The 25,344-nt window shown below is 41.1% G+C and overlaps 1 protein-coding gene across 12 annotated transcripts in view; it reads right to left on the bottom strand.

Moving 5' to 3' along the window:
- Nucleotides 1-25,344, bottom strand: part of NCOA7 (nuclear receptor coactivator 7) — an 86,501-nt gene that overhangs the window by 5,095 nt on the left and 56,062 nt on the right. For 9 of the 12 annotated variants that reach the window (XM_066179248.1, XM_066179247.1, XM_066179249.1 and 6 more), the window contains 8 exons: nucleotides 19,485-19,564; nucleotides 18,560-18,667; nucleotides 17,696-17,794; nucleotides 16,512-16,637; nucleotides 14,129-14,313; nucleotides 11,654-12,720; nucleotides 10,095-10,263; nucleotides 3,091-3,238 (listed from right to left, as the gene is read on the bottom strand). In XM_066179248.1, coding sequence (XP_066035345.1) covers nucleotides 3,091-3,238; nucleotides 10,095-10,263; nucleotides 11,654-12,720; nucleotides 14,129-14,313; nucleotides 16,512-16,637; nucleotides 17,696-17,794; nucleotides 18,560-18,667; nucleotides 19,485-19,564 — 1,982 coding nt within the window. Of the gene's footprint in view, nucleotides 1-1,549; nucleotides 1,708-3,090; nucleotides 3,239-10,094; nucleotides 10,264-11,653; nucleotides 12,721-14,128; nucleotides 14,314-16,511; nucleotides 16,638-17,695; nucleotides 17,795-18,559; nucleotides 18,668-19,484; nucleotides 19,565-25,344 lie in introns of those variants that run through there. The other 3 variants (XM_066179254.1, XM_066179255.1, XM_066179256.1) reach the window with 3 other exon arrangements.

The raw sequence follows: 25,344 nt of genomic DNA on the forward strand, positions 1-25,344 counted from the left end.
GTGCCACCATGGCACACAGGAAGAAACAGGAAAAGCTCCGAAATGGAACTGATGAGAAAGAAAAGGGGAAGCAACGAGGCCTAGCTACAAAACAAACAGGAAACCTTAAACCGTCTTTTCCTTCCATGAGTGTATCACCACAGTGGCCTTATCTTGGAGCAGAAATCCCAGGACACAGCTGCAGAGCCCACAGTGCTCTGCTATGCACCTCGCTGCCAATAAGGCTTCCAAATGGCTTTCATGTTACACAGGGATCAAGTTTTGCATAATTCCTCCACACCTTCATGATCACTGCTGGAACTTGCAGAAGCTGTCGACAGTCCAGTCGAGACAGTTGGGAAGAGATGTCTGGAGATCCTGCACACACCTGCCCCCTCAGGCAAGAAAGCAAATGCGCTAGACTGACTCCAGGTGTGGATTTAACCACACAACAAAGCACAGAAGTTTTCATGACAACCAGGGCTGGTGAGGAGCTCACACAGCCCTAATACCCTCAGTCACGTTGGGCATCCCCAGTGGGATGAGAGCTGCACATCTGCTGCATGCCACTCATGTCCAGCCCACGCTCTCCTGCAGATGCTTGGAGCTGAGCAGGGCACCTGGGCACTGGCACTCCAGTGCAGGATCAGGAAGAGAGAGGAAGGCAGGATCACAGGGCAAAATCCAGCTCACAGAACAAACACTGCTATGTGTCCCTGCACACCCGAGCAGTTACTGAAGTTAGCAGGTATTCCTGCCCATGATACTGCAAGAGCCCTACAGCTTCATGCCGTCCCTCCAGCCTCTCCTGAGACTGTAGATAATCCTGTGCTGGAAAATTTTTCATATGATCAATTTTAGGAAAGGTTTGCACTGCAAAATTATAGTAATTAAAAATCAAAAAACCGCCCTCAACAAACCGTTCAAAGAAAACTATCTATCTTTCTACTTGTGTCATTGTTCTTTTTGCACCTTCTGAGTGGTTTGCCTTCCCTCCTCATCTCCTAGACCATTACTGTATATATATTTGTTTTGATTAACACCTTTTAGACCTTAAATCAAAAGTACACAAGTCCCCTTTTGAGGACTCTCTTATAGGAATAGTCTCCCCTCCAGAAGTGGGGGAAAAGTATCAGCCAATAGCAAATCAACCAAGAGGTATCTGTAGCAAAATACAAGCAAACTCACTTAGGCAACCAGAGAAAACCTATTAACACAGTTGTAAATTGCAAATTGGCTCCAGAGACAGACAAGCCCTCCCTCTTCTCTGCATACACATTTATTCAGTCTCTGAACTGCGCATGTGAATGAAGTTCAGTCAACAACTGCAGAAAGAGGCATCTGCAAGATCAGGTATTTACAGACCACACAAAAGCAGAAATGGATGAAAAGAATCGACCACTACAGAAACCAGCTCTACAAAGTCTTTCCAAGACTTTAAAGGGCTGAGAAAGGAAGCTACCTGAAGTGGAAATGCCCCCCACCTGAGTACAGAGCACATTTTTGTCTAGGACAGAAGTTCATCTGTCATCAGGTCCATGCTGTTCAAACGAGAAACAATTCAACATACCTCCACAAAAGGTTCCTCCTGGTCCGGTCTGGCACAGTAAATAATTCGAATATTCAAAGGCATTTGTCTCTGTTTCATCATCTAGCAGTTTTATTTTCAGCACCCACTACTCTACCCCTGCTCTAGTGGCGAGAGTTCTCAGCCGCAAGACTGACAGACAGCTACTGGCCATGGCATGCTGTGGTAGAATTGCTTATAAGCTTCTCTACAATTTGAGTTTCTGTTTCCCCGCAAGGGAGAGTGAAACTTTCACAGTCATCATGCCCAAATTTGGACTTCATTCAATAGAGTTTCCTGGCAGACTTACTTTAAATTGGTGAAGCTGGGATATGTTACAAATAAAAGAGACACACCTTTAAAAGCAGTTTCCAGCTTTTCTTCCTTTCAATAAATATCTAAATAAAACAGTGAGAGACAAGCTGCCAGTGTGGCCAGATCTCTCCTACATCTGTCTTCAGATCACTGACTCTCCTTCATTGAGGTTTTATGAAAATGGCATGCAAATAACTGAACAGTGAAATCTAGAGCAAATGTATGACTGCACTCAGCTCTAAGCAAAGCAAGGAAGGCTTTTATTTTTTAATCTTTCAGCTCACAAAGCACCAACATTGAGAAGCTAGAAAACTGTAAAAATACTAGCTCCTTGGGAATAGAGGTTGCTACATTTCAAATTACAAGTCCCACTTACAAGCTCCATTTATCAACAGAACATAATGTGAAGATAAAAATGCTTAAAAAAAAAAAAAAAGAAGGTAGTAGAATTTAAAGAAAACAAGTTTATGTTTAAGATGAATAATCAGATATCTTCTTAAATCACCATCAAGATATTTCCCACTTTGGAATTAATGTGTCTGTTTCATTATCCCATATCCTTAGCACAGAAAGTGTCTGAACATGATTTTTAAAAATGTGTGCAAGCTTATTTCCCTTAGAAACTGGGCTTTGTACACAGAAGAAAGAGATAGCAAGCACAGGCATGCCAAGTGTTAAAGCAGACTGCAGAAGACCACACATGAAAAAGCCAAAGTCCAATGATAAACTTATCCCACTTACACCCAATATTCAAACAGTACAGCTGTATGCACCAGAGAAGCAAGGGTCTGGCATATCACCACAAACCAATCCATTTCAACCAGCACACAGGACTCTAGGCTGATGTTTACATGCCTATACACATTTTGAAGATTTTATCTGTAGTATATAAATACATTAGGAATTTAGCTATGCTGACCACATACACCTGTACAGCTTTGCAAAAGACTACTATCACATGGTCAAAATATTTACACAACTTCTGCTGGTTGCATACCAGAGAGCTTCCAGTTGTTTACCTGCTCTTTCTAGGGAGAGAAGAAATGAAGACTGAAGGAATATGAATACATTTGTGAGACAGATACAAGCCTTAAAGAGTCCTCTATAGGAAGCAGCAACTGTTATAAAGAAACATTGTAAAAATCCTCAAAAAAACAACTGCTGAGGTTCTTAGCAGAGGATACACACTCCATACGCACATGCTTCATGTAAAGGCAGAAAGCACTCACCTCCCAGCTTTTAGTAGTGGGCTCACTAAAGAAGTTGTCAATCATGTCAAGCTCCTCCTTTTCTACCACAACAAAACCTTGCTCTTTGGCATCTTTCCCATATATTTCTGGTGACCACTGAACAAAAAATGTGTACAAGTGATCCACCCTGTGAAGAGAAGATGAGGAGACAACCATTGCTCAGTGGTCCGTGAACCCAACACTGTCACGTAGCACAGAGGTTTAGCCCAATGCCAAAGCAAGGACAACTATACAAACGGGATGCCCGTGTACCTCCACCCTCCCAGACCATACAAGGCAACAGATCCCTCCACCTGGCAGCCTGAACCACTTCAAGGTTTCTCTGCTTTCACTCTCCACAATGTATTTTCCTCCTCTGTTTGCTATATGCAAAGCCAAAGCATCATGACAAAACAGTGCGGCTTGTCCAGTCCCACACAGTTCATATTAAGAAGTCAAACTGATACTAGGTCATAGTCACAAAAGTTAACTCTGTAAAACATTCACATTACCCATTCAGTTTGACCTCCAGCATGAAACAATGAGATCATCAGTGAAGTCTACACTACAGTTTTAGCTGCCCTTTAGAAGTTATAGAGGCTAACCACAAAACAATCTTCATTCTATTAGCATTATGAAAATAAGCCGTTACTGACAGGTTTGCTAATGATATAGCACCAGCAGTACATGCTCTTCCATAAATGTAGTCAGCTCTCAGCCACTGTCTTTAAAAAGATATTCCTTGACAACATCCATAACAAATCACAAAACAATTTCTGAAGAAGGAATTTATGTACTATCTTAAAATGAACAAATGCAATTTCAAACAGGAATACAACAGTAGATCCACCATACAAGAAGTTGAATTGCCAACAAAAAATCAGACCCACAGTAATGAGGGCAGATAGAAAGATCATAAGTGCTTATGACACCAGATCTTTTTCCAGCTTTTCACCAGGAAGTTACATCCAGCAACTCTTAGGTCTACAGAAAACAGAAAAAAACTTCCAGAAATTTAGACATTTCCCCCCGTATTTTAAGTTACTTGGATTTATATGTATGCACAAATAATCTTAAAATGCTCTTTCAGCACTGTTATCATTTGTTAGGGTCACTAGCATAATTCCAGGTTTTTTCAAATGAGTCTACAAAGAAAAAAAAAAAGGATTTACTTCGCTTCATCGTGGAAATAATGAAAAAGCAATAAATTAGCATTGCTTCCAGGGGTTTCAGAAAAAGCAGTCTGATTAGCTCTTTGCTCATTAATTTGAGCTTTAACTGAAAGAGACAACTGACTTAAACACTGTACGTACAGTAGTCCCACTCTGGAAAGCTAACTACTTAATTCCTTCAAATCCCTAAGAAAGCAGGCAATAAAAGTAGTGGTTTCTGCCGTCTGGCTAAGATCAGTTTGAAACCACATTTATGCAGGTGGATGAAGAAGAGCAGCACATTCGTATCTCAGAATCACAGAATATATTTATGTTTTAAGCCACCTCTGGAAATCATCTACACCAGCTCCTGCTTATAGCAGAGCTAACTTCAAAGTTAGAGGAGGTTGCACATCCTTGTCCATTTGAGTTGGAAGATCTCCAACAGTGATTCTACAAGGTCTCTGTGCCATTCTACAAGGGCCTGGTACCATCCTAGTGCCATTTTCTGTTTCTTGTCCCCTCCATTTTTTAACCAAGTGTCTAAAAGGAAGAGTGGAATAATGACCACCCAAGTTGTCTGGCTATACTTCCTTACCTGAGCCAGCAAGAAGCAAAGCCTTCGCTACTGCAAGCACACACCACTGACTTGTTGGGTTTGCTCACAACTTCCCTAACTCCTTTTCAACAGAGCTACTCCCCAGGCTGCCTGTCCCCACCTACTGCTGCAGGAACTGCTCCATCCCAGGTGCCCGACTTTTGCATTTGCCTTTCCTGAACTTTCTGACATTTCTGTCATAAAGGCCCCTCTGAACAGTAGCCCTGCCTTCCAATTATAAGCACCCTTCAAATTTTGTGTCATTCCCCAAAATGACAAGGTATGCTCTGTCTCAATGTCCATGTCACCAGTGAAGGCATTAAGCAGTATCAGTCCCCAAGGATACCACTTGTACCTCGCTGCCAACTCAGACCAATTGCCAACCCTTTGAGTCCAATGGTCCAGTCAATTTTACAACCACCTGCAGCCTACCTGTCCAGGTCATATCTTTCCAACTGGGCTACAAGGATACTATGGAAGATTGTGTTGAAAACCGTAGTAATGTGATGGTAAAATAACAATCCCTTGCGTTCTCCTTGCTCAAACAGAAAAGTTATTTGGTCATTAGAAAAGCAATTTGCCCCTGGTAAATATGTGACAGCTGATCCTGATCACTTCTTTCCCTCTGTGTGCTTGGAAGTGGTGTCTATAAGGATTTGCTTCTCAGGGACTGAGGTGAAGCTGACTGCCCTGTGCTCCCACAGATACTTCTCGATTGTTCGAACAATGGTTGCAGCATTTGTCTTTCCAATTATAAAGGAACACTCCTGGTGAACAAAACCTTTCAAAAGATGATAGAAAGCAGCTTTGTAATAACATGAACTGACCTCCTCAATATAATCAAAACGTTTCCTGTCAGGCCCCACGGGTTTGTATATGCTTGGTTTACTTAAGTAGTACATAACTAAGTTTTCCTCTGCAATGGACAGTTGATAAATAAATCCAGACAGTCCAGATTTAAGAAGCAGCAGCAAAAAATAGAAATAGGTGATATACAGAGCTGATGTCATTCTGAAAAGGGATGCTCTGCTAATAAAATTCTAACATTATGCTACAGCAGTATTTCCAAGCTACCAAACTGAAAATATTTGAGCCAATTTTTAAATTAAAAAACCACTTCTTGAAGAACTTTCTCACAGCCAACTTGACAGCAAGAAAATTTATCCTAGAACTCAATAGCTGTTGTGGTGATCACATGCTTAGGAGCGTATCATGCACTAAAAAAGAGACATCAATAAAACAAAGAACTTGGAAAGAGACAACTATAGAAACCTGAAATTAGTAACTTCAGAAAGAAAATATTCAAAAGGCTCTAAGTCCAACCACTGCTCCTGGCCCAGAGAAAGACATTAATCCAGAGGGATCCTATGACTTTATTATAAATGTGCTTGACTAAATGATGATTCTTCACAAATCTTGAGGGCTGAGGTATTGTAAGCCCTCATATGCTTTTATGAGCTTATAGAGACTTCTATGAGCCCTCATTATAAGAGATTAAGCTATGGATAAAAACAGATTTTCATAAATTCCCTCTGTACAGTTTGATATTTTATTATCAGGAGTCTAGGAGTATTTTATTAAAAAAGGCTTATTCAAAAGGATTCTTCTGAATCTTGCAAAAAAGTGGATGGCCTCTCAGCAGCACAATCTCAGTGCAGTGTCTTTTACACCAACTTCAGTGTAAATTATACATCCATAAACCAAACCTGTTTGCAAAATTTACACTGTGGAAAATTAAAGAGCTTTGCTTCTTGACTGAGGAACTTGTCAATGCTATTATTTACAAAGAAAGAAATTCTGCATTACTATATCTGTCTCGGAGCAAGGCATTTTCCTGTAAAAGGTCTTGAGCAAATGTGTGACCTAATTACTGAGCTACTACTACTCAAAATCCACTAGGGTGGGAAACCTACATACCATTTAAACATAAATCCACGTAGTAAGAGCACGCACAGACTTACCCTCTAATACTGTAAGCTATACCCATTGCAAAACTTCCCAGCAAAATAGTCAATCTCTATTTGTGTCCAAAAGCATGGGTGCCCCTCTGCTCAGCTGAACCTGGCAAGAAGCTGCCCTAGACTGAGCAATCTGTATATAAGGCAACTCAAGGTGCCCAGCACCCCCTCTGTGTGCTGAGGTGAGCACTGCTGTGACCAAGCAGGCAAGCACAAAGCAGTTCTGCAGTCACTGATTAACTCAGCCATGCCGTGCTGGTCACGGGGCAATGTGTGCGGGGACACACACGGCGCCTGGGAAGCCACACATGGAGAGAGAACACCTACAGCAGGCACAAAAGGCAAATGAGACAGAAGATTTAGTGCCTTTATAAAGAACGTCAGCCTAAAAGTCTTCTTTCTGTATTCGTAAAGTCTCCACAGACTTCCAACAAAAAAATAAATGTAAAAATTCTGGGCCCAGAAAGCAGCAGCAGCCTGCACATGGAAGAGCAGCCCTGCTGTGGGAGCTATGGGCGATGGGACCAGGTTGAAATTGAGGTATTTTCACAACTGCAGCTGTTTCAACAGCGAACACTATGACCATGGAAAAAATGTAACTGAAAGCAAATCAGAGGAAGATTTAAGTTACACTAAATACAGACATGTAGACCAATTTTTTTCACAATCTCATTCCAAGTTTGGACAGTTGTTTTTTGTGGTGGTTTGCTTTTTTTTGTTTGTTTTGGGTTTTTTGGTTTGTTTTTGGTTTTGTTTTTTTGTTTAGGGGTTTTTTTTTAAGGTTTTTTTTATCATTACAAAGCATTAAGACGCTGCACAAGCTACTGTGACTGGACTGAAGAATGTATTTTATTTATGCTGCTTTGTGGCCAACAAGATGAGAGTGGTATTCTTGGTATTTTCACACATAAATATAAATTGCATTCCAAGTAGTTTTAAACTTAGCAAATTATCTCATACTCTGTCTAAAATACATGGCAAAGCTATCCCAAACAACCTACTGTTCATGGCACTCTTAAGATGCAACACTGATACGCACAATACCGATGCAAGAATATCCCCACAAGGCAGGAAGTGTTGTGTTTTGCTTTGGGAAAGCATCCAAGAGCTTGGAGAAAGCACCATCTTGTTCAAGAGGCAAGGACATGCCTTGCATTTTGTGAGATGCAAGGAGCAGGTCTCACATTTAATTTCTGCTCCAAGTTCTACTTGATCTGTGATGCAGTTCTGGGGTGTTAAACAGGCATGAATAGCATCAAGAAGACCCAAGCTTACAACCAATCATTCACCACTACTTTTGATCAAGATCCAACGAGCAGCCCTGACGTCAAAGACCTGGTCTGTCAGCCAGCATGGCTACGTGCTGCTGCAGCAGCTCACTCTGGAAGTTACTTTTTTCTCATTATGAAAACTGAAGTACAAAATAGTTGTCAAAACTGCAGTTTATATATGGATTAGGTCTGTTCACCATTCAGAAAGTTTCTGCTCATAAAGGGACAAGTAGATGTCCTGGGTTGAAGTATATTCTATCACCATCTTCATGAACTGTTGAAACCAGGTGAGGCAGTGCTCCCTGCCTCCTCCACTCTGGCTTATCTTCTGTTAATGGGCCCATCAGCACCTTTGCTGCACAGCTCACAGATAACCCCCTCCTGGACTACCTCCTGTTAATGGGCCCATCAGGCCTTATCACATGACTCACCATCCCATTGTGAGATGCTCCGCCCAGAGGGAGGAACCAAGCATTCCAGCCTGGATATAAGCTGAGACTCTGAACACCAGAGGGGCGCTTACCCACTGGATTCCCAGAGGACCCGAGCTACGAGACCTTTCTACAGGATCACTGCTTCAGGAAGACCACCTCATCTGGACTGCTTCCATCACTCCGCTCAGGTTGTATTCTGACTCTGTCAGTGGTCTTTTGTATTATTGCATCTATTTTGTTTTACTTTCTTTCTTTTTTTCCTATTAAATTGTATCTCTGACTTGAAGCCTCTCATTTGTTTTGCTTTCAAACCACTACAGTAGAAAAGCTGTTTTCCAAGCCTGTGGTTAGAAGCTTGACAGATTTACCTGTTGCACAGGACAGTGATTAGAGACGACCTCAGTCAGCTCAGCAGCTTCATTCACTGTTAGCTGCACTATCCCCAAAGCACTAACTGACCTTGTGTTGTACTACAGCATCATTCCAATCCCTTGAAGTATTTACTCAAACGTCAACCTAGAATTTTCTGAACCCACCCTTTTGCAATCCCTGAGAAGCCAAGGACTGGGATCCACAGATAGCAAGCAAACCAAAAGCTATCCAGCTACTCTCCCAAGGACCACATTCCAGCTGGATTAAACCACTCCCTCTGCTCCAGGAAGAGTTCCACGACAGCAACTTCCACACTACTATTGACAATCAAAACATTTCTTTTTAAACCACAAAAAATATAAACACTTAAATCAACACACAAGCTACATATTTGAAATTAAAATTACTAAATAAAAATTCTTTTAAAAAAGTTGACTGCATCTCAATGAGACACCTCTGAGATGGATCACAAGTTCAGATTCCTCCTTCCTGACATCTAATTTACCAGAATCACTGATTTTGGTTCATCAACAGACCAGAGAATTGCTCTACTAGCCTTCTGTCAAGAAAAGGATCATATTTTTGATTCTTCACAGACAGTGAAAATTCTTGGGTGATTTATGTGGGAAATCACAGACCTCCACGCCTCTAGTTTGTTGGTTTGCTTTTTCTAGAGTACTATTTATGCATTAATACATACCTAGAGAAAAACATTTATGTTCCTCAATTTTACTGCAATGGGATTATTTTTAATGGGATAAAAGACAGAAATACTCACACCTGTTTAGTTAGGAGTGTCTCCCTTTTCCCACATGATGCCCTTTGTTCATGTGAAATACGTACTTTTTTTTTAGCACTGACAGCTTAGTGGATTCCATGCCCCTACAGCCACTGCTCCCCTTTCCCTCACTTCCTACATTACAGCTGAAGCCCCGATCACCTTGCAGTTGTTTTATCATATGTTGGCTGCACATATATCCCTCTTTCCATCTTCAAGTGGCACCTGAGTCCTTTTTCCTTCCCACTGAGAGCCATATTAGACCAGCAACAAACACTGCCTCATGCCATTGGCATGCAATGAAATGAGGGCACCCCTCAGCATCCCTGCTGCACTTCACTCCTTGGACCATGTAGATAATGTAAGATGCAGCTCTAGAAAGCACTACACATTTTAAAAGGCAATAGACAGATATTTCTGTGCTAACAGGAGTGCAGCTTACCTTTCCCGAGGAACAGCAAACCAGTACTCTGGTTGCTTTTTCTTTTTACTGTACTGCTGAGACATGGTCGTGCTCTGAGACACAAAGGACTTTCTCATGGGCTTGCCTACTTTAATGCACAGAAACATTGGAGGAGTCTTGCTCTTCTCCTCTTTTGAAGGAAGCATATCTGAACAAGACACAAGAGAAACAGTCTGCTTACAGGAAAGTACCAATACTGCAGCTGATAAAACACTGTGACAAAGATTAATAATCTTGTGCAAAGGAATACTCAGAGGCACCATACACAGAATTACACCTGACTTCAACAGCACAACTGGTTTAGTAAAACCACATTCATCCTAAATTGAGGCCATTTTATCACAGCCTGTATCCCCCTCAGCTATTCAGCTATGTACATGTACACAGCAGCCCTGTAAATAAATAGGTAAGATGACCAGGCTCAGTGCTGCCTGCAACACAAATCAGGCAAATAAAGTGGACATGTTCGGCTCCAAAAAACCCATCCAGGCTGAAGGGTAATCCTGCACACATACACACACAAAAACCCCAATCAGTCACGCAGCCATACAAGCACCTTTTACCTGCACAAGACAGGTCAAAGCCTAAAAGCAGTTTAAGCTCCTTAAATTGCTAGTGTGACAAAAACCCCTGCTTATTAAACTATAGCCTCAATCACACTGAAGTTGCCTTCTTTGTTTTAGGTGTACACATACTGCCAAACACGACCAGCAAGATACGAACCCTTATGGAAAAAAAGGAAAAATCATTTTAAGAATAACTGTTCTTAAAATAAAGACTTCCATTTTAATGAACCAGTGGACATAGCCTTGATTCACATCAGGTGGTGGGGGATGATTAAATTACCCAGAGAGGAGCATCAGTGCTCCAGGACAGGCTATTGCTTAGAGGCACTGGGCTGCCATAGAAATGGTAATATGCGTGCACATGCTCTGAACAGAGATTTCATTCCGGTATGTGCTTTCCTGGAACAGCCTGAATTATTTCTGATAATGCAATGACCAATCAGGAGAAAAGTGAACAGTCAGTAGGACTATACATGTATTCCTATTTATCACTTCTTTAAGGGTTTCCATAGCATGAGAGACACCAGACACACATAAATATTGTCAAGAACACTTTGGTGCCCCCCTCCACAGCAATGCTCTACTACCTTGGATACTATCAGAAACAAAACTGACAGACTTCAATGAGACAGCAGTGGTAACCAACATAGAGTGACAATTCCTAGGCCATGAAGTGTCCCTGCCAGTACTGAAACTGGATGACATTTCACTATCCTTCTTAAAGCCAGCAAACAGAAGTAAAGATTATATAAGCAGTGATCACTGATTGTGGAAAGAGCACACAAGCTACTTATCAAGCTACAAGCTTAGAGAATTTGAAGATAGCAGGTAATATAAAACTGAAATACACAAAGAACAAAAAAGAGACCAGGTATTACAGAAAGAAGAAATTTAAAGAAGGCTGTCAATTCAAAGGTTACCGTCATAATGCTGTCCAAGTCTCAGAGGAAACAAGGATAACCAGAGACCTACCTTCAATTGGCACTTGAATTTTCTGCAGCAGCCACAGTCTGATTTCTGATTGATTGTCTAACTCTGTTTCTTGACAGGTCTTGTCTAGAGCTGGTACTAATGAAGAGTCCACAGACTCTTTCAGATCTTTTTCCTCTGCTGCTCCTGAGCTGATTTCTAATGAAGGTGCTTTCCGTTCAACACAGCAGGAATCAAGCTCCATACTTTTAACTGTATGGACTTCATTGGCTTGGGACTTTGAACAGCTAAGTGTAAGGTCTATGCCAATTGCTTTATTGTTTTCACCTTTCTGGATTTCAGCCTTGTGTAAGTCTTCAGATGACTGAGACCCATTTCCATCTTTATTGAGGTAAAATTCAATAAGTTTATCTTTCTCCAGCTCTTTCTTAGTATCCAATTCAGTCTCCACCTTACCTGTCGGGGTACTGACACATTTGTTTACTTCTGGAATAACATCTTGCTTTTCACACAGCTCTAAGTCTAAGTCAGCGTTAGGTTCAACACTGTCCTTTTTTTCCAGGGAATCAACTGTCAAGTGCTTCTGGACTTCTGTAGTAGGTTTGGTTACCTGCTGCTTAGTTCTCCCCAAGTCCCTGGGGTCAGCCAGCAAGCCTTCCATTACTGAGATTTTCCTGTCCAACCCTCTATCCATACGAGACAACGTCTTTTCCAGCTCAGTGAAGTCACCCCCTCCTTCTCCGAGAAGGGATTTTTCTTTGGTTTTGGTATCTGAAGCACTTTTTTCCCTGGAAGGGTCCTTGGTACATGCGTCTGCATCAAATTTTTCCAAATGTTCAGTGGCAGTGATGTTGTTGGGGAATTCCAGAGACTTTGATTTGATTGAGCCCGTACTCTCTGATGACTGAAGAACTTCAAAATCAGCAGACTGTTCCTTATCTGAAGGTTTTATCTGTTTGGCACCCAGAGCAGTAGATGCATCCCCATTCTGCTGCCTCTTTTCCTTGCTAAGGGATTTGAATTTGCTGAAAGGATTGATATCTTTCTCAGACGACAGGTCTTCCCATTCTCCTGGCCTGTACAGAGGACAAAGATCCTTTGGTATGTCACTGTCAAGGAAAATGATGGATGTACATATGATGTTAAAAGCAAAATGGAAACAGAAAAAAATGAAAAGAAAAACTAAATAACAACTTAACTTAAACCATGAAACTGGATGAAAAATAACTTTCTCCAAAATAAACATACAGTACTGGAAATATGTGACTTTAAAGACAATGAAGAAAAAATGCTGAAAGTATAGTATCAAAATAAAATGAGTAAACCACTTGGCAGAATATGCCATGTGGGTGAAGAAATGTAACACAGAGTAAGAATGTGCAAGTCATCAGAAGTTCCGTAACAAAAAAACAGAGGACGTGTATTTAGCTGCTGGAATTTAATTCAAATCATATTAATATTATAACTTCCCACACCTGACAATGAGTCAACATCTACAACCATCCATGCTTCCCTAGTCAGTACAAAGTATTTTTGAGAAAAACAATTCAGAGATGTCCTGTTTGAACATGCTTACTGCAGAACAGTAACAGGCAACACAGTTAGTAGCTCTCTTCTTTTATTTGTCTCCATTATTCAAACATACTGTTTGAATGCAGGCTTCCCAAATATATCTTTTTAAAGCAGGACAATTATAAAACATTTCAAAATGAAAAATTCTGAATAAACGTATCAGCATAGAACTTGAGCTCTTTGTTACTGCTAAAACTCTGAGGGGACTGAGAATACAAGATCCTCATCACTTAATAATTACTAAGAAGTTATTAAACACTCCAGAAATGAGTGTAGCAAGCATCTGGAAAGTTTTTCTTGAAATGAGAAAAAGGAGTGGATTTAATGAATTTCACTGTTCAAACAGGTATTGCCTATAAGAACAAAACCCTGCTTAGAACAAATAGATAAGCAGCGCCTGGTCTGGGCATAAATGAAAGTAGTCCACCGCAGAAAGTCTATTACGTATTATAGATTATAACTATCAATGTGTTTCGGGTTCTGAGATAGAAGTCCTCCAGAGTCTGGTGTTAATGTAAGTCCTGAAGATGGCAGCTAAGGTGCTGTTATCTTCAAAAGTTTCAAATACTCCTCTGAGAACAGTCCTGGTAACACAATAACTGTCAAAATCTAAACCTTTTCATATCCACTGAAAGAGCCCTAAAGACAGGTTAGTGCAAGAGCCCGACAATGGCATATTACAAACACATTTATTAATTACTGGTTTGTACTGGTCTCCTTTGCACTTTGGTTCTCACATTTGTGACCTATTTGTATTTAATGCCACTTTAGTGCTCTAAAGAGAAAGTTGTTGTTCTAAAGAATAAGACAAGTGAATCATTCCTTCGCTGGCACTCTACTCTGCTGCACTAAAACTCTTCCCCTCCATTCCCCCTTCCCCCACCCCTTTTCCACGACCCTTACTGAAAATCTGCAAATGTAAGTTCAGGGAAGAACACTCCTTACGATGGCAATGCATCTTTAATCTTCATGTGAGAGATGTCATTGTAGAGAGCTATTGAGACAACCTCCTCCATGGGGCAGATGAGCCCATATTCTTCACAGCCATTCTCAATTACCAGAGGATCAGACTTATGTGGGTCAAACATGATATTGTTTGGAGTTACTATCATGACTCCTCCAACGACACCCTAAAACAGGAGAAGAAAGAGTCAGCACATCACACGTATTGCACTTATAATTAGTCATTGGATTTTAGGTTACTACCCTAAAAAGCAAAACCACTTTTCTGCCTCTTTATACTGCATCATGCAGTGTTTGCTAGCAAAATACTTTGCTTTCCAATTACACCAGGTCAGACATTGCAAGGAGAGAAAAAAAAAAATCCTTAATAACATCCAAGTTCCTGGCTGATAAGGAAGAACATCCGAACTATTCAGCTTTCAGTGCTGATTGCTACAAGCTAAAAATGTGATTGTCAATCAATCTCAGGCAAAACAGATTAGGGCATTTATTTTTTAAATAAACCACATAGCATTTTATTCTGGGTGCAGCTACTTTCATTTGATCCATGCATTTACATGCAACCAACACACCTGCGTGCATTTTTACTCATGGAAACATCCATGTTACTATGCCAAGCTAACATCAGAGGACCCCTTGATCTGCTTTCCCAGAGGTACATGCAAAAAGCTTCTCCATACAGGGATCTGATATGAGACAGCTTCTTCCCAACCTAGAAACAGCTCCTATGATTGGTCCAAGCATATTCTGCACAGCTGCAGAAAGCTCATTTAATTCTTCTAAATGTGCTCTAGCAATGTATTTGATAAAAGGCTGCTGGATCAGCCATTATTCAACATTAATTCCATGGCAACTGACCATTTTTCAAGGTTTAAAAAAGAGATTTTTCACTGTCTTGCTTCTGTACCCTCTCCTCCAGATGAACTACAAAATTCACCAGACCAACTCAGAAGCTGTGAGTAATATCATGACATCTGATAAATGGGAGACACAGATCAACTGGAATGACCCACACTGCAGATACTACTAATTATCCAAGGTCATCTGCAAGGCAAGCCAAGGAAGGCTCATAAATAGGCAGGTAAAAGACCAAAAGCTTGGTTTGTGGGGCTTTTCTTTAAATCAGTAAGATATCAAGCTGATGGCCTGGTGCTGGCAAATGAGTACACAAATGCCTGCTCCTTTATAAAGCAAAGTCTGTCCATATTTCCCATTTGCTTCTCCTGTATGACTCAGTTGACAAGCTTGGTTTGTGTGTGGATGACAGAATCAAAACAAAGTGCAGAGGCTTTTCCCAGAAGCCAGAAGGCAACACATCAGTAGGCCATACTTCCCACCCAGCCACTGCAGGAAGCCAGGCAACACGGGATTTCAGCTACATTGGCAAAGAAGCCATCTCATTTTTGATTGCTCAGACTGAAAATTACTTTTTCCATCCTGCAGCCATAAAATTGGCAATCTATATCCTCTGCACCTAACAAGCATCACATAGCAAGTGACAGTACTGCCCTAATTTACATGCAAGACATCAAGTAGTTCTCTATTACGTTCTACAAAACAGCAGACTGTAAAATTGCAGAGTGGTTAAATACAGTCTGCATCCACTCAATGCAAAAAGCAGCCAGAAACCGTACGTGTAAACACATCCATCTTACAAAGTCAGGACTAAGGGAAAAAAAAATGTTGCAACTACAATGATTAGCATCTCCAGTGTTATAAATTCCAGAGAACCTGAAAAGCCAAACACGCAGACAGCTAACTGAAACCAGAGTCAACAGGGACAGATATATCAAAGTAGGCAGTTCAGGAAGACAGTGTCTTGCAACCTTGAGAAAAGGGCTAAAATACTACCCAAGCTTTGGGCCTTTGCTTCTCAAACACTTGCGGTAATTTAGGATTGCAGTCCTGGCGTATGTTACAAGAAACAGAAAGAAAAGATAGTATAATGCAATATTTATCCTTTTATTAAGCTTGCACAACATTCATTAGCAAGTGCAGAAGCAACATGAAGCATATTTGGAAACGCTGCTCTGGACACAGTTAAAATTTATCTTCAAGTCATAAATGAAATAGACTGGCATGTACTCATTTTATAAGGCTGTTGCTCAATTTGATGGAACTGGACAACTAATCATGACATGTCAGAACTCTGAAGCGCAGTTCTGTCTATCTAGCAACACACAAGCAGAAGAACACAATTATATACCATAATATCACAGTACCAACAAACACAGCAGTTACAGATAAAGCCAACATAGCTTTTACATTCTTTAAAAATATGAAGCACATTTGACTCATCCAGTATTCATATCTCACTTATCCAAAGAGAATCTCAAACAATGCCCAAAACTCAGGTTCCACCTACCTTACCATCTGTGAAATAACGACAATTCATTTTTAAAAATTTAACAACCACAGGCTCATCTTCTTCTGAAGTAGAGGACAGGACTCTCTCCACTGGTTTGAAAGCCTTTCTTGCCAAATCAGCATCCTTAGAAAAGAAAAAGTTCAATGCAGAGCAACAGAACCAGAATCATATACTTCTACATTTTTGAAAACTAAAAGGCCAAGTTCAAACAATTATCTTCCATTTGCGTAAGGAAGAAAAGGTCATGTATGTAGGTATATATGTACACTTCCCACTGTATCATGTATTAGAAAACAAACAAACAAACCAACCAACCCTTGAAACCTTACAAGAAACTCCATACAAATAACAGGCAGGAAATTAAAAAACCAAGCTGACCAAGGCAGGTCAACTCACCAAAATTCAATTATACACCCTAATTAGAGAGAGGGCCTGGCCCGACACATCATCTACACTGAAGACCTTTGCTCACAGAGCACTAGTGTGATTCTCCATGCAGATGGCGTAAGCGTAAGGTTAAACATAATTATTCACTCCAAGCTTCTCTCCACTTTTGATTAGTGATGTATTTGAAATTACTTATTACTTTTAACCTCAGCAGATGTTAAAGATGCTAAAGACAGCTAAACTGCCTAAAGGTATTATCTAAAAATCATCATGGCAAATCACCCTTGAAAGATAAACTATCTGAGGCCTTTCACAAAGACTAGATAGGTCTTGTCTAAAGACAAGTCTGTATGAGTACCACCACAAGTTGTTTAACTAGAAAGAAACTGACTGCTCAAACTAAACTAACAGACACCCTGTTCAAGGATGCCAGTGTGGGATCAAGGCTCTGCACCGTAGATCAGCATAAAAATCTCCAGTAGAAAACACTAAATGATTTCTCATATTTAGCTTTCTATTCTTAAAAGATTATGCACTACACTATTTTCAGTAGTTTAGATAGACTTAGGGCCCAACTGAACTTGTAATGGGTTTCCACACTCAGAATTCCCTTTATTTGGAGTATTTTTAAGACAATGGTAAATTTTGTAGTACAGCAAACTAATTTAACACAAGACACTACACAAGGACTGTAAACTCAAAAAAAAAAATGCTATTTACACAGCCTTGATTCTCAGCTTCAGACTCAGAAAATATTCTGAGAGTTTAAGTCCATTGAACCATGTTTGACTTACAGGGAGCTTATCATATTCAGCATCTGATGATGAAGGAGAAACAGGAGCACCAGGACTAGAAGACAGCCTCCCAGCACTTGTATCTGGCACAAAGAGAATCTAAATACAAACAAGCATTTCAAAACAGTGAGGCAAAAGCTTTAAAAGGTTATTAACTATGTTCTACTAGAAAGACAACACAATACTGATCACTCCTATCTGCTATGTACACCTTAAAAATATTCAGAAAAATGAAACTCATTTCCTTATTCCAGCTTTTGTCTGCTGGGTATTCTCAGGCAAGTCACACCATCTCTGTGTGCCTCAGTCTCCCTGTCTGCAAATCAAGACAGTTCAACCTCCTCATGGTTGTGAAGCAAAAGTAAAAAGTAAAGATCTGCTCTTTATGAACCAGGTGTACACATGCATTTCCAGTCCTGAACTCTCCCAAAATGTCTCTCTCCATTTATTTCTCATCTTACAGGAGACTGACTCATACCCAACATAATGGCACAAAGCCATTTCAATTTCTGTCTCTAACTTTAATTCTTTAATGCATTATAGATTGCATTTATCCAGACTTCCCAATAATCCAACTCCTCTGCAACAGCTGTATTATCTTCTTGAGCTTCAGTGTCATCTACAAGCTTTAGTGACAGTACATAAAAAACAAGTCAGATATGGCAATTACAAAGCTTCCCCCTCACACCAATTCCAAATAATAATCTATTGAGTTTCACTTTGAGGGAGGGCTTTAAATTACTGTCCATTATCCTTGTATCCAAGTACCTAAAAGATACATGTAAGTAGTAAAAAACTTCTAAATACATAGCAAATAATTATGTTTCAGGTATTGAAAAAACCCCAAATAAATAAAAGATTTACCTGGCCTGGCACAATTGTCTGTGTGAAAAGCTTATTGAGCTCCACAAGCTTGTTTGGGGTGATGTTGAACTTTAATGCTATGCTGTTTATGGTGTCCTGATTTCCAGCCTGAAGAAAGAGTTGATGACTAAGATACCATACTGAACACAACACCACACACGAACAAAACGCATTTCACAGACTGTCTGCAAGGATAGACTTGATGACCTCAACACCCCATGTATTTAATAGCTTAGGTGATAAACTAGTATAAAAAAAAGGACAGAAATATTCTTTCACACTATACAGTAGATGAAATATAAACAGATTACAGATGTCCCTCTCCTTCTCTCTTAAAACCTTAAGGCAGCACAACTGTATTTAGAACTGGTCTGGCAAAGGGGAGAAGGTCATACACTGAGTGCAAAGTTCACTACACCTCCTGGAGCCACAGCATGTCAGGCATTTGTGCAGTTCCCAGCTGGGACACCACCTTGCACAGAGGCTCTGTATGGTGGAGTGGAATGCACTTAGCCTGAGGGCTCACACAGACGTTTTGGGCAGAGCTAACGCACTGCTGCCCTGCTCCAGCTTAGAGAAACAGATCTCATCAAGCACAGGTCAACTGCTTGATGACTTAAGCAGAATAGGAGTATTTTTCAGAGTAACAAAACCATTCCTCTACTAGAGAGCCATAATGCAGAAGTAAAAATGGAACTGCAGCTGCAAGAGGCAGAGATCCTGGGTTGAACAGAGATTCAGGATGTGACCCTAGCCCTCCCCATACAGCGATATTTGAATGGCATCAACAGGGGCAATCCCTATTGAGATAGGTGCAAACTGAGGAAGAATTAGTGCTTACAGTTTTGTGCCACTGCTTCCCTCTCAACCTCAACAACTCCACTTTTAAAAAGCAAGCATGAACACACCACACACCAGTACTTACTGTATATTCTATGGTACCATGAGGCTTCTGAGAAACCATTTTCTTCTCTTTCTTTTCATTGGTTTTGTTTTGATTGTCATCTAAAGAGCAAAAAAGAAATTCAAGTAGTTGACTGTCAAGATGTTCACCTTTCAGCATGTTTTGAAAGAGATCTACAGTATGCACAAATTGCAGCTGTGAAGAAGAACAAGAGGACACATTACAATGCCTATTAAGCCCTAAGATTGAATTGTAAAGCAGGAAAACTTCATCAAGTACAGCAAGTTTAGTAATTTTTCAGGAACTCTGCAAGAGTAGCGTATATATGATACCATAGCAATACACAACTTCTGCCATGGTTTCTTCTGTGATTCCTACACAATTCAGCTGCTGGATACAAGTACTTTGTACCATCCGGTGAATATACACACATCTACTGCCCTGGTACAACCACAACAAATATTGGTTAATCACCACTTCACCACAAGTAAATTATATTTAAACACTACTTTAATCTCTGAAGGTAAAAGTGTGCCAAGAGTCCTGCAAAGCATGCACGTATACAGTCAAGCATGAGAAAGCAGAAACTTCGTGCAGAAGACTTTTTCTATCAGCTGCAATACACAGAGCTTACTGCAGCTGCAGAAACCCTTGCAGGCAGGACCCAAAAGGTACTGGCGAGCTGTCAGCACCAGAGCAGGGTAGAGATTCCCAATTGTTATGACAGCAGTGGGTGAGCAAAGCCAAGGCTCAGGGAGGATGGAGCTGCCCAGCCAGCCCCAGCCCCAGGGGGATCCCCTCCAATCCCAGAGCCCAGATCCACATACCTGGGGGGGGCGAGGGCGGCATGCAGCCCCAGCTCCAGGAGTGGGGATGGGGTGCCAGGAGGCAATTCATGGCTCTCCCTGCCTGACTGCCCCCAAGCTTTTAGAAAGGTCCTGCTGCCTCTGGCAGGATGCTGCAGCCCAGATGAAGGGGGGAAAGGCAAGAAGAGAAGACAAGGCAAGGCTGCGCCCAGCAAAACCAGCAGCCAGGACCAGGAGCAGAGACACGCTGGCCCCTCCTGGGAGAACTGACTCTTCCCGTGGTCCAAGCCGGCAGCTCTGGAAGATCAGGGAGCAAAGAACTGGGAATGGCAGCACAGGGCTTCTGACTTGCATTCAGGCTTTGCTGCAACCTTTGCTATTTCCAGAGAGCAGAAGGCAGATAGTAAAAGGAAGGGCGAGGACTGGCCTGCCACACTGTAATGTACACAAGAAACAAGGAGGGGCCTGGTGTGCTGCACCTGACCCTTCTGCTGGCCCATGTCCACAGCAAGATGAATGCTGTGGGGCTGCCTCAATGTGCTGCTCCCTCCATCAGGAGAGACTCACAAGAGCCCTGAACATGCATCCAGGTGTTACTGCTGGCACATCCCACCCACCACCTGCCAGGGATGCAGTCATGAGAAGTGCATTGGTTGGGCACACTACAGATAAGACAACAGAGGCAGAAACATGTAGAAACCAAACACAGACAGTTTAAGTACATGCACATAGTGTACATGGCATGAAGGACAGCAGAAGGAAGATCAGGATGATGCTGGATTTTCCCTGACAGCATTTCAAAACATAGCATCAGTTGATGTCAGACACTTCATCTCTGAGACTGGACACCCACATTGAGACTTTTTAAATTAGCTTTCTTACTGTGTTTTTCTGACCATTTGTATTTTCACCATAGTCACACCACCTGCTGACCAAAGTGAAAGCAGTGTGTGGAAAAATAGGTAATGGAAGCGTTAGCAGCGCACAGTATTAAACCATCAGAAATACAATGACAGCATGACAGACAAAAAAACCTGACAAATACTGGATGTTTTATCCATTACCTACATAAAACTGCCAATATGGCACAATCCTGCCTGAAGAAACCCTGCCAGCTACTGAGTTCACAGTGCTTTGTGTTACCAGGAGATACCACTTCAACTAGTCCAGGGTAACTATAATTACAACTGCATATCACACCCATGCAGGCAGACTACCTGAACTTTCAGTGACCTCTCCCTGGAGAAAGACAAGAAAGGTAGTCTTCACCTTCTAGTAAATTATTTGGTCTAGCTGAAAAAAGTAGACAAGTTTCCAGATATTCTACCCTTACTCATCTCTGAAACAGTACACATGGCAGGAAACAGTTAAGAGCAACAATCTCACACTACTAGACATGCACCAGTAAGACCTTGGAGGGGTGGGAATAAAAATAAAGTAGGCCAGAGAGATGGGGAGAGAGAGAGAGAGAGAGAGAGAGAGAGAGAGAGAGAGAGAGGGAGAGAGAGAGAGAGAGAGAGATTTTGCACCTGCTGAATGCGACAAAGTTAAAGCCTGGGTGTAGATGGGAGAAATAAAGATATGCAATAAAAGCAGTTTCTCTGAAGGGCTTTTAATATTTGCTATTAGCTTAACATTTTTTGTTCCAAAGCTTTGTGTTTGAAAATGGAGAGCTGACCAGGAACAGCAACCCCTAGGCCACTGTGGCACAAAAAGACCACAAAAGAGCAATACAGACAACTTTCTCCCCTGCAGCTTCCTACCTGGGAGGTAGGACACGTTCCTCTCCCTCTGGGAAACATCAGTATTTTCCAGATCCTCCTAAGTGCACTGCCTGCTAAGTCTGGAGATGAAAAAATACTATCTAGGAAAATGTTATAACCTGAAATACTGTATTCACAGGACATATATAGTATGCTCTAGTTCTTGGTTGTCAGGACTGTGAACCTGTTTGTTTAGCAGGGTCCTGAACACAAGTGTGGTACAACAGAGAAGAGTGAACTAAATATGCACACATAGTTGAAAACCTCTAACGGCAAGACAAGAAAAAGAGAAGTCTGAAACACAAGCTGAGTTTAGATTAAACAAAATACCATGCTTTGTCAATAATTGTTAATAAATCCTAAATAAGTTGAACAATTAGACACTTTTCTTTCACATCTATGTGCAAGAATATGTGTTGTATAGTCTGTTAAGCTACAAGCTAAAAGAAGCAGTCACAGTCTGCGAATTTATTTGTTCTGAAAACAAAATCTGACATTTTGTGTTTGGATACTTTTTTCTTCTACCCCCTAGTGCCCCCTTTTTTCTTCTATCCCATCAACAAAGGGTTGAGAACACTGTCCATACATCATGCCTAACTACCAGACAGCTTCGGGCAATTCAAAACCACATCCTAATTATTTGAATAGTGTGAATTCTTAAGTAGTCTATGCTTTTAATTATGCATATAAAGATTTAAAATCATAAATGAAAAATTTCAGACCTTGAGAAGAAAAAATTGCAATGAATCCATGAAACTTGACAGGTACTGGTAAGCCCACATACTGCACACTTGGTGAGGCCAAGGTCACAAATCATGCTCTACATGAAGAGTTTACAGCAGAGTAACTGTAAACTGTTTGCCAGAGCCTGGCAAAGCAACACACCACAATAAACTGTCTCTTCAGTTCCCTTTGCTTTCTCTCCTTTCTCCTCCAGGAAACCAAACGTTTTCTGACCTGATCTGAAGGCAGGTAGCTCTAATATAGCCACAAAGGCACCCAGAGCACATGCAGGCATGATGGAAGCCTCAGGAACCAAGTTTCTTTTAGTCAGAACTAGATGAAGAGCTCCACAGGCTTTAAACAACTGCCTTTGGCTACCTTTTGAACGTGAACATTTGCTTAGTGGTGAAATGACTCACGGCCCTGCCTCCCAAATATTCTTGCACTGCATGTATACTGGAGATGGGATTGCACAGCCACAGAAGTGACTAGATGCTAATGCAAATTTGATCACACCGCATTTTTAGGCAAAGTGCAGAGTGGGTGGACTGAACCTCTCTGTGATTTTGAGAAACTTGTAAATGAAGAAGTATGTAAAAATAGTAAAATAATAAGCAATGAGAAGAAGAATGCCAAGTGAGAACAGGAAAGAAAATACAGGCTGACTGAAAACAGACAGGTCTAGAATGGGAATTTTTCTGCCCTTAATGATATATTTGTATCTCAGTTTCCTAGCAGACTCTTGACTTTTTGTTTAGCAGTGTTACAGGAAACCTTACAAAAAAAAAAAAAAAGTTACCTAAGAGTAATTTGGAAAGCAACTATTGAAGGAGTATGATAAAGAGGTCAATCAGTTTATCACCCAAAAGACCTTGACACATGATAGGAGAATTACACCTCTGCAACTGTGTAAATAGCTCGGTAAGTAGATAGAATAGGTCAAGGAGAGTTGGGAGTCTCCTGGGCTGCCCACACAGAGGACGGGCCAGCACCACTGCAGGATGATACCATCACCATCACCCCCATGCCACAGACCAGCCTGCCCAGCCCAGATCAGTGCCAGGTGTGGCAGCGCTGGCAGGGACAGCTGAGCCCGCCGGGCAGGTCCCGAGCCACCAGTCAGCCTCATGTCTGCTAGTGCCAGGAGGAATGCTGAAGCAAATAAGGGGACAAAGGACTGACCACTTTCCACACCCGGCAAACAAACTCTGTAGCCTGAGAGGATAGAGGCAGTGGCATACTTGGTGCAAAAGTCCATTTCACTCAATTATTTCTGTCTTACCAAAGATTTAAGCTGCATGTAACTAGGGAAATCTTTCCCCTGATTAGCTCCTTGGCTTGTAGAAATCACGGATTTCCCAGAGTAACAGCATTCACTAAACTGCTCTGTTCCTTCAAGAGCTTCACACCAGCTCTATGCCAATGAACCCCACACTAACATGATGTGCTCATAAAGCAGTGCTTCCCTTCTTGTATTTTGTAATTAATTTCACTAAGCATCCTAATTAATGCTATTTTAAGAGTGAACAAATAGTCATTATTCACCTTTTGCGTATCATTCATGACGTCGCAGATTTCAACCATCTTTTCTTAATTACTTCACTTTTTCCAGTTGACTAATACTGTGATACTTTGGACTCTCCTGTTTCTCTGATCACACAGCCTGGACTTCTTGTTAGCTTTTTTTCTCCTACTACATCCTTTTTGAGGTGCAGGAAGTAAAACCAAACACAAATTTTAAGCTATGAAAAAACCAATAACCTGTGCTGGTGACAGAAAAGAGGGTTTCCTTAAACCTGTGTGATACTAGTCATTATTCCCCATCACACATTAATCATTTTTCCACGCTGCTCAGTACATCACTGCTGTTTCAGGACATTCAAGTCCCACATCTCTACTACAGATTTGTTAAAAGCAATAAAATTATATTACTGTAGTCTAGCCAAGCACCAGGACAAAGGAGTGAAAACCTACAGGTAGCTTAAAGGAATCTGAAACACAACAAATTCAGGGGAGAACAGTTATCCCTCAGAGTAACCTAATCAGGGTATGGATAAGAAATTAGGCAAACAAAGCTTCCTGGAGTAGTTTCCGTATCAGTGAATGAGGCCTGATACCAATTATGGTGACAGAGATGAAGTACTGTAAGTATCACTTAAGTGGTTCTAAACAGAGAGATCTCAAGAATATGAAAGACCTTCCTGGGATGATAGAGGGGGAAGATAAATCAGTTTATCTGAACAATTTTTTCCATTCCTACTTTCTCCCCTGACATTTCAATAACTTTCAGCAATTCTGCTATGTGCAAAGTTGTGCATAGGATGATGTAATTGTGATTTAAAACATCCTTCTGATGCTTTAAAAAAGGCTTTTCTCATGACTCTCAAAGTGATGAACTGAATAGCACTCACATTAAAATTACTATTTTTAAATTAAAAGTCTTTCTTTTGGCTCCTGTCAAGCGTGGGTGAACCCCACCAGCACAGGGGCCAGATTCCTAGTTTGGGACACCTTCCACCCACTCTGACGTTTCAGTTGCAGCAGCCTCTGAGAAAGACACTCCAGCCCCATTCCCTCCTTTAGCCAGGT

Source organism: Chamaea fasciata, unplaced genomic scaffold, assembly GCF_029207755.1.
Source record: "Chamaea fasciata isolate MVZ Bird 193981 ecotype frontalis unplaced genomic scaffold, bChaFas1.0.hap1 SCAF_3, whole genome shotgun sequence".
In the NCBI taxonomy this organism is placed as follows: domain Eukaryota; kingdom Metazoa; phylum Chordata; class Aves; order Passeriformes; family Sylviidae; genus Chamaea; species Chamaea fasciata.